The following is a 10,709-nucleotide window of genomic DNA, read 5'->3' on the forward strand; positions in this document are numbered from 1 at the left end:
CAAAGATTTGACTTATTAGTGTACCATTTATGATTTGTAAAAGTAAAAAAAAAAAAAATATATATATATATATATATATATATATATATATATATATATATATATATATATATATATATATATATATGTTACTCGTCTTTTAATATTACAGTCACAAGTCACACATCAAATATTCAAATTTATCCATATCACCCCCTAAAGAATTTTCTTTTAAAAAAAGAAAATTCTAAGTTCCGGTGATGGCCGTTGGCTTTGAAACTTTCAAATTAGATTGATATCTTTGAACACAGCAGATCTACTAGCCGTAGTGATTGCACGGGACGCTACTGAAATACGCGATGTAGTGAAATTTTTATTGGATTTTTAACTAGTGACACCCCACTAGATAGTATACATTTTTTTAGTGACACCATTGGAATAAGACATCTAGTAGAAATTATTTTTTAGGTTTTAACCGGTGACATCAGTGACTACCAATTCTAGATCGGCCACTGTCTTTGAATATTTCTTTTAAAAGCTAATTGCATGTTAATTTGTTTGATTTTTGATGAAATAAGTACTATGTAAGAAGCCAAAGTGGGTTTTGTTGCTTGGAAATTCAGTAGAAAGGGAAATGAGAGGTGAGAAGTGATAAAAGGACAGGGATTAGGGAATAAAACTGGTGACCACTCTACATCCTGACTACGATATATCGTACGTATAATATATATATGGTAGGTATACATATAATGTAGATGTAAAAATTTAGATTATAGATATGAAATAATGAAATAATATATACATAGCGGATCGAATACAATATCCTAAATTCACTTAAATCCATGATATGTTTGTATGGACCATGGACCAAAGTTTCGGCATTTTCCGTACGTACAGTCTCCAGTCCAAACTAGTCATTTGTTTTTTTGCAATTAATTTTCAAAAGAATGTTTTTTCTTGTTCTGATTTTTGATACGACACCGCATGTTATTTTGGCCATGTTTGTCGTTTTCATGTCATCCTCATCAACTCACTGTTTATTCATTTGTTCACAATTTTCACCTTAATAATTAATTAATTGCTATACAATTTTACATTCAGTTTTTCAGATACTACTCCTAAACATGTCCCAGAAACGGCAAAAGGACGACGATGATAATTATATCGACACCAGCTTTAAAGCATCCGAGGAACAAGAACATAGTCGCAAACGTCCTTCTTTCAGAAAGTAAGTTTAACACTCGATATGTTTCTTTTTATGAACTTTGTACTACTAGATCTATATGGATAGCACACGTTAAGCAGTATTTAATTAATTTAAAAAAAAATTATATATTATTATTTACATATAATATGCTTATTAATTCAATTAAATATATACCTATTATATATTATATATACATGTGTTAATTACAAATTATAATATTTAAGAAAATTACAGGTTTATTAAATATGTGACGGTATAGGGTGTCAAAATTTGTACCTAAATACCTAATACAAGTGTATTCAAAACAAAACGATCGTTACATATCAAGATTAGTCGTTGAGTCAGATTAATACTCGTAGTAGTTATGGTGATTGTTAAACGTTTTCTATAAGTTGTGTTTCTTTGTTTAATTTTAAAACGTCGTCGTTTTAAGAAATATATTTGTTTGGATAGGGCCTCCAAAATATGATAAACAGCCCTTGTATGATTCAATGTGTTCTTTGCTGTTGTTTTATTCATTTACATGCTTATAACAGATTAAATTCTGAATATTTACTTTAGAATAAAAAACAACGTTTAGTTGCTTATTTACCAGATTATATGGAAAGTAATTATTTGTATACATACATAAGAGTGTGGTTAACACTTTAAGGCCTGTTAATGTGTGCATTACTCAAACCATATATTAATGAGAATAAACACTTATTGAAATGTATCAAATGGTGTTGAGTTTTTTGTTTCCTTGATGTACACAGTGCAGTGATTGAGGTGATGAAGTTTTGTACCATCCACAAGTATGTCGAGCCGGTTTTGGAGCCCTTGATTCGGAGAGTAGTACGTGATAATCTTTTATATCCTTCTAATTTCATTTTTAATGTCACAATGTACATATCTTGACGAAATGAAAAGTAATATTTGTTGGAAATAGGAGGTTATGTATATTATTTGTGGGAGAGATGATTGATGATTTAGAAGTTTGATTGATCTTGAAAACTCTTCTTTTATTGCTTATTGAATTGCTTTTTTGCTTGATTACAAATGAGGGGTGAAGCCCTCTATTTATACTACTCAATGGAGTAGTCTAGATCACTCCATCATCTACTACTATCTAGATATTTCCTAGTATTTCTAGACCTAGATATTTTACAAGATTATTCTACACAGATTCTACACACTTTCACTACTACATATTACAAGAAGCTTCTACATAATGGGCTATAATCTTGATCCAAAATATTTGTATACTTGCAAGCCCAAATCCAAAACAAATAGCCCAAAATCAAGTTTATTTTCCAACAGCCCCCCTTAAACTTGATTTCGTTACTCCGAGCATATTCCGTAATCTCTGAAACGTCTCGTGTTTTAGAGGCTTTGTGAAAATATCTGCAACTTGGTCAAGTGACTTCGCGTACTTTATCTGCACCTCTTTATTTGTAACACACTCTCTGATGTAATGGTATTTCGTATCAATGTGCTTGCTTCTATCATGGAAGACTGGATTCTTCGCTAGAGCAATCGCAGACTTGTTATCCACATATATCTCTGTAGATTCCTTTTGAAAAAACTTAAGCTCATTTAGTAACTTCCTGAGCCATATTGCATGACAGGTGCACGATGTTGCTGCTACAAACTCGGCTTCACACGTTGACAGAGTCACAATGGGTTGCTTCTTCAAGCTCCATGTGAACGCCGTATCTCCCATATAGAACACGAAACCACTCGTACTCTTACGATCATCTATGTCTCCAGCCCAATCACTATCACTGTATCCAACTAGCTTGAAGTGCTCAGAAGGCGAATAAAACAGGCCATAGTCAATCGTACCTTTGATGTAGCGAAGTATCCTCTTGGCCGCCTTCAAGTGATTTATTGTAGGTGCTTCCATATATCGACTTACTAGTCCAACTCCGTAGAGAATATCTGGTCTCGTGCAGGTTAGGTACCTCAGACTTCCAACCAAACTCTTGTATTGTGCTGGGTCCACCAAGTGTCCTTCATCATCTTTTGACAATTTGAGATTGCAATCCACCGGTGTGTTCATTGACTTGCAGTCATTCATCTTAAACTTCTTGAGCACCTCATTCGCATAACCTTCTTGGGATATGAATATTCCTTCTTTCTTTTGTTTTACCTCGATCCCAAGATAGTAAGCCATAAGTCCAATGTCGGTCATCTCGAACTCCCGAACCATTGCTTTCTTGAACTCATCAAACATTTTGGGATTACTGCCAGTGAATATTAAGTCATCCACATATAGGCACACAATCATAACATCTCCTTCCTTGCTTACTTTGGTATAGAGAGCATGCTCATGTGGGCATTTTGTAAAGCCATTCTGTTGGAAATACTTGTCTATCCTGCTATTCCATGCTCGAGGCGCTTGCTTCAACCCATATAAGGCCCTTTTCAATTTCAGCACCTTATTCTCTTGGCCTTTCACGATGTATCCCAAAGGTTGTTCTATATAGACTTCTTCTTCTAAGTGGCCATTAAGGAACGCGGATTTGACATCCATTTGATAAATCTTCCAATTATGCTGAGCCGCAAGTGAGATTATTAATCTTATAGTTTCTAGACGAGCGACGGGAGCAAATACTTCTTCATAGTCTATGCCAGCTCGTTGACTATATCCCTTCGCCACCAACCTTGCCTTGTATCTTTCAACTTCACCTTTGGAATTCTTCTTGGCCTTGTACACCCACTTTACACCAATAGCCTTATGCCCTTTTGGAAGTGTAGCAAGATCCCACGTATCATTCTTCTCGATTGCTTGAATCTCCTCGTCCATGGAACGTTTCCACTTTTGGCTTTTTGCTGCATCTTCGTAACTTATTGGCTCACAATCGGCAAGAAGGCTGAACAATGTTAGATCCTCCATAGGTTGAGTTACCTCGTACAACTCCTCAATGCTCCTTGTGTGATGTTGTGGCCTACTTGATTCTCCTCCTGATGTTGGTGTCACTTCATTAGGTGTAGTGGTTGGAGTACGTGGAGAGTGCGGAGATGGTGTACTAGAAGGTTCTTGAACTTCTAGATATTCTTCGTTCCTTGCAGTACTCTCGAATGGATAAGGGAGAAAGTCGTAGTTCTCCTCTTCGGGAACATTCCAATCCCATGTTTCTTCTTCATCGAACACCACATCTCGACTTGAGATTACTTTACCGGTCTTGGGATTGTATAACTTGTAACCCTTCGAACTTGAGTCATAGCCCACGAATATGAGTTTCTCGCTTTTATCATCGAGCTTCGTCCTCTTCTGATCTGGCACATGAGCATATGCCACACTTCCGAACACTCGAAGGTGTGAGATGCCGGGCTTCCTTCCACTCCAAGCTTCAATGGGCGTTTTGTTCTTGATGCTTCTAGTGGGCGAACGATTTGCTAGATAGATCGCACAGTCCACTGCCTCAGCCCAAAACTCCTTAGGCATCCTTTTGCTCTTTAACATACTCCGAGCCATATCAAGAATGGTCCTATTTTTTCTTTCCGTAACACCATTTTGCTGAGGTGAATACGGAAGGGTTAGAGGACGTCGTAACCCATTGTTGTCGCAAAATTCCTTGAATTCCTTGGATGTGAACTCTCCTCCACGATCGGATCTCAACGCCTTTATGGTGAGACCACTTTGATTCTCCACAAATGCTTTAAACTTCTTGAACATTCCAAAAGCTTCCGACTTCTCTTTTAGAAAATAGACCCATGTCTTTCGACTAAAATCATCAATGAATAGAAGAAAATATCTATTTTTACCAAAAGACGGTGGGCTGATGGGTCCACACACATCCGTGTGAATAAGTTCTAGAGGTTTCTTCGCTCTACTAGAAGCTTCTGTTGGAAAACTGTTTCGAAAGTGCTTTCCTAGAAGGCATCCCTCACATATTTGATCCGGATGATTAATTGGAGGCAAACCCTTCACCATTCCTTTACTTGATAATAATTTTAAGCCTCCAAAATTTAAGTGCCCGTATCTCATGTGCCAAAGCCAAGAATTATCTTTGAAACATGCTTTTAAACATCTTGGAATGTCATGTTGAATATTTAGCATGAACATCCTATTCGTTGACATTGGCACCTTAGCAATCAAACCTCCTTTTTTGTCTCTTAAAGAAAGGGTACGATTTATCATGTGAATATCATAGCCTTTCTCCAAGAGTTGTCCAATACTCAGTATATTCGTCTTCATATTGGGCACATAATACACGTTAGAGATAAATTGATGCCTTCCATTTTTCAAGCGGATGAGAATCTTACATTTGCCTTTAACCGGGACTTTAGAGGAATCTCCGAAGGTGATATTTCCACTAATTACCTCGTCTAACTCCACAAACATGTTTTTGTCACCGCACATATGGTTGCTTGCACCCGTGTCGAGATACCACAAATTTGATTCTCCGTTATCTTCACCTTTGCATGCTAGTAACAAAGTGTTTTTCACGGCTTCGGTATCTTCTTGCACTAAATTTGCTCTTTCTTGCACGTAATTGTTTGACTTCTCGCATTCCGAGGCATAGTGGCCAAATTTATGACAATTATAGCATTTGGTTTGAGAATTGTCATACCTTGGCCTTCTACTTGTGTAGCCTCTCCCGCGACCTCTTGTCGGGTGAAAATCTTGACTTCTTTCTTCATTTCTGTAAGAACTATAACCTCCACGTTTGATATATCCTTGTCCTCGTCCTCGGCCACGTACTTGACCACGACCTCGTTGACTCGTTTGATGAGTCTTTTCACTGTTCTCTTCTTTGAAAGAGAGTTTTGCTTGTAAAGCTTGCTCCAAAGGCTCCTTATTTTTCTTATTGAACCTCTCTTCATGGGCTTGTAGTGAACCCATGAGTTCATCGATAGTCATTGATTCTAGATCTTTAGATTCTTCAATGGCTACGACTATATAGTCGAATTTTGAATCTAATGATCTAAGAATCTTCTCAATGACTCTTACATCACTTAGAGTTTCACCATTCCTCTTTAATTGATTGACAACCGCCAAGACTCTTGTAAAATAATCAGAAATTGATTCTGAGTCTTTCTTATTTAAGGATTCGAACTCACCTCGTAGTGTTTGTAGTCGAACCTTTTTCACCTTTTCAACTCCCTTGTGAGAATTCTCCAAGATCTCCCATGCTTTCTTGGCGGTGGTTGCACTTGCAATTTTCTCAAAAGCTCCATCATCTACACTTTGTTGGATGATGGAAAGAGCCTTTTGATCGTTCGTCTTCATTAATTTTTTCTCCTTGCCGAGAGGACCTTTTTCTGCAGGTTCCTCATAGCCTTCCTCCACAATCTCCCATAAGTCTTGTCCACCTAGGAAGGTCTTCATTTGAATGCTCCATCGATCATAATTATCCTTTGTGAGGCGAGGAAACGTGATGACATTGTTGGCCATCATCTTGTCGAACCAAGCTCTTGATACCAATTTGTTGGAAATAGGAGGTTATGTATATTATTTGTGGGAGAGATGATTGATGATTTAGAAGTTTGATTGATCTTGAAAACTCTTCTTTTATTGCTTATTGAATTGCTTTTTTGCTTGATTACAAATGAGGGGTGAAGCCCTCTATTTATACTACTCAATGGAGTAGTCTAGATCACTCCATCATCTACTACTATCTAGATATTTCCTAGTATTTCTAGACCTAGATATTTTACAAGATTATTCTACACACATTCTACACACTTTCACTACTACATATTACAAGAAGCTTCTACATAATGGGCTATAATCTTGATCCAAAATATTTGTATACTTGCAAGCTCAAATCCAAAACAAATAGCCCAAAATCAAGTTTATTTTCCAACAATATTTGCATGCTAAATTTCATATAAAACAGTAAATCTTAAATTTGCTTATTAGATGAATGTATTGGTGTGCAGGTGAAAGAAGAAGTTGAACTAGCATTGGAAAAACATATAGCTAACTTGAAGTGGTAAGGTGTATGATTCTGCATGATGAATATTAGTTAATTGACTTCTGTATTTCAGTATCTTGTTATCCACATATTCGGGTGGAATTAGTTTCTTTTATTTTAATAAAATTATATATTTACACTTTTTACTCCTGAAAAAGTGTAAATCTTACGTGCAAAGTGTGCAACCGGATATGATTCAAAATTTTGAAATGGTCCAAAACTTTGAAGACCTAATCAATAATCCATTCATTTATATCTATTTTTTTCTATTAATCAGATCACGAGAATTCATTTCTTATATAATTTAATCACCATAATTCTGTTAGCAAACAAATTAGTACTAGTATATTTTTATATTTATATGTACTCAAAAGATTAAGGTTAGAAGGGTCATTTTTTATGTCTCGAACAGTTTTTGACATATTTACTTATAAATGGGTCGATTATGATATAATCTATCTCTAATTTTATTTTTCCATAGGAATTGTGAGCATGAGACGGAATCTTTTTTACCCAGAAGTTTACAGTTACAGTTCTTAACTGCATTATCTCTTCCTGTTTTTACTGGAACCCGTATCGAAGGAGAAGACTGCAATATGCTAAAAGTCGCACTAGTTGATACTCATAGCGGGAAAACAGTCACGAGCGGGAAAGAATCATCAGCGAAGGTGGAAGTAGTGGTTCTTGAGGGGGACTTTGATAACGACGTTGGTGACAATTGGACGCTCGAAGAGTTTAACGCGAATATCGTTAAGGAGAGGCGAGGGAAGAAACCGCTTCTTAATGGGAATGCAGTTTTGAATCTTAACGAAGGCGTAGGTTTAGTGGGCGATATTTTTTTTACAGATAATTCGAGTTGGACGAGGAGTCGTAAGTTTAGATTGGGAGCACGCGTTTTGGATAATTGTGACGGGATTAGAGTGAGAGAAGCAAAGTCGGAGTCGTTTGTTGTTAGGGATCATCGTGGGGAACGTAAGTGTGTTATATATTTTAGGATGTGGTTACTTACTGACTTAAAAACGATACTATTTAAACCGTTTAATTATTTTATGCATGTTAATGACAGTTCTTAGGTCGTTGACTCGTTGTTAGCAAAATCCTATATTTTATTGGAGGTGGCGTTTATGACCCGTTTACTTAGAAATCGGTTGTTTTGACTGTATTATATCGTTGTTATGTGTGGTGATAATATTAGCTTTGTACTAGCACATGATTATCTATATATAGAATCTTAACAGTAGGCAAAAATGTGTTTAGGAGTCTACTCAAACTGGCCTTATTTAACCCGTATCAAAATGACTGTACGTTACCTGACCCGCCCATGTTGCTACCTTTAACTTTTTTTATTATCTACTCAAAGCTTTAACCTTTCATTTCCTGCACTCCTACTGATCAATCATGAGTCTGCAAAATTTCATAAAATTGTTTAGATAATTGACCACTTTAGTCTTCTGTTTTCTGCTTAGCACTTCACATTATCTAAAATTTCATAAATTTTCATTATATAATTATTTTTTAATATAATCTAAAATGTGATTCATCTGTTTTTTTCTACAGTATACAAGAAACATCACCCGCCTTATTTGTCCGATGAGGTATGGAGACTAGAAAAAATCAGCAAGGACGGAGCTTTTCACAAGCGGTTGAACAAGGAAAGGGTCAAAACAGTTAAAGACTTATTAGTTCTTTACCACCTGGACCCCACAACGCTTCGGAACGTATGATTTGTGTAAATTAGTGCATAATAATTTGTGAATCATGTGATGCTTAAACTGCTTTTAATAATACTTACTACCTTATTATACGTTTAATCATAAAGTTTTGTGCATACAGATTCTTGGCCCTGGTATGTCTGCTAAGATGTGGGAAGTTGTTGTGGAGCATGCTTCGAGATGTGTGATAGACGATAACAAATTATACTTGTATTGTCCTCAATATCAGAAACGAGACGGTGTCGTTTTTAACGTTGTAGGACAAGTCCTTGGTGTTCTTTCAGATTGCAAATATGTCGTTTCCGATGTGCTCTCCGAAACTGAAAAGGTTAGCTTCTGAAACAATTACCTGTTTTGACCCGTCACACAACACAGTTGACCCGCCCATTTTGCCACCTTAACCATCATAGAGAAAGTATTCCATTACTCATTAAGAAAAAGTTGCTAAAATCGTTCTGATAATTGTAGACAACGGGTATTCTGAGTTCATCATGTTTTGACCTATTACACACCGCCCATTTTGCCACCTTAAACATAAAATTATAAACTTAACTCTAATTTCATATATACAGGCCGAAGCCCACAAATTGGTAATATGTGCATTTCAACAAGCGGATAAGGTTGTCACATACGACGATGAAGCTTCTCTTAGAACCAGCCTTTGCTCGTTTACCGAAGATCTTTACCCGCTACCCACTCAAATGCAAACCACAAATCTTGAAAGCAATACTTATTTACAAAAAGGCCGATTCGATTACCCACAGATGAAACCTCCATCCCCGGATATCATTCCACCCACCTTGTCTGAAGCCGGCCCAAACAACGTGGGTCCCATGGATGTTGGATTTGATCACCAGCCTATGGACTTTGAGTGCCACGTGGATAACACCTTGATTTGTGACCCGAGCTCATCGATGCACCTGCAGTATCTTGGTAGCTCATCACCTAGTGATCTGCAATGTGCAGTTGATAGGTTTTTGTTTCCGTGTTCTGCTACTGGCAAAGCTCAAAGGAGATGGAAGATTGTATCGAGTGTCGTGAAATGGTTATCGCTCATGTTAGAGATACGAAAAGGAGATACATCGTCAAACGTTGAAGCATTGAATGAGACTACTTGGTTCTAAAGTAAAAGAAGTTCGAATTTATGGTTTCACTTTTATGCATAGCAGGTAAAAGTGGTGTGTGTATATTCAATGTATTATTGTTCTTTAATGTTTCATTTTACATTCTTTGTATTCATTATGTAGCTGTATTCTAAAAACATAAATTTCGAATGCATGGTTGGGTTTGAGTTCATAATAGACGAACGATGCTGTTAGTTGTCTTTTTGGGTCCATTTTTTGTATTTCATTTTAGTCATGTGAGCTAAGGTTTTGTCTAATAGAGAAACACTATAAGTGTTAGTAAGTTAGTTCCATCAGATAAACGTGTTTTGATTCCAATCTTACAAAAGTGATCATACTCATTATCCAACACTCAGCCTGTTTATTGTAGGAAATTGAGGTTGTAATTGATAACTCGATTGGTTCTTGAATCGTGAGATCACTTAAGCCTACAAGAAAAGGGTATGAGGAAATTCTAATTGAGAAAAAAAAAAAAAAAAAAAAACAAAACAAAAAAACGAGATTTGAATCCATGCAAGAAGAATTAAATCCAAAGCGTATGAGAGAATCTGTATGTATATTTTAATTCGTAATAAAAAAAAACAAATGAATGTTTTAGGGAGGAAAAACATGTTAAATTCGGTTACAACTTAAAAAGATGCAGCGAAAGGGTGTACGAAAGACTGCAACCTTTCGTTTTGGCCGGAAAAAATGTTACCTGAAAAACTGTAATAGTTGGCGAAAAAATTCATTGGGATATATGTTACGATTCGTTATACGATACTGTACCCAAAATTTTCAA

At 36.2% G+C, this 10,709-nt stretch overlaps 1 protein-coding gene across 1 annotated transcript; it reads left to right on the forward strand.

Annotated features, from left to right (window-relative positions):
* The first annotated feature begins 757 nt into the window (after positions 1-757).
* On the forward strand, positions 758-10,149 carry LOC139894023 (calmodulin-binding protein 60 A-like). Its single transcript, XM_071877230.1, has 8 exons — positions 758-866; positions 1,081-1,207; positions 1,942-2,020; positions 7,058-7,110; positions 7,574-8,064; positions 8,650-8,810; positions 8,926-9,132; positions 9,377-10,149. The coding sequence occupies exons 1-8, from the start codon at positions 827-829 to the stop codon at positions 9,926-9,928; spliced, it is 1,710 nt and encodes a 569-aa protein (XP_071733331.1). The 5' UTR covers positions 758-826; the 3' UTR covers positions 9,929-10,149.
* Positions 10,150-10,709: the final 560 nt, after the last annotated feature.

Source organism: Rutidosis leptorrhynchoides, chromosome 2 (genome assembly GCF_046630445.1).
Source record: "Rutidosis leptorrhynchoides isolate AG116_Rl617_1_P2 chromosome 2, CSIRO_AGI_Rlap_v1, whole genome shotgun sequence".
In the NCBI taxonomy this organism is placed as follows: domain Eukaryota; kingdom Viridiplantae; phylum Streptophyta; class Magnoliopsida; order Asterales; family Asteraceae; genus Rutidosis; species Rutidosis leptorrhynchoides.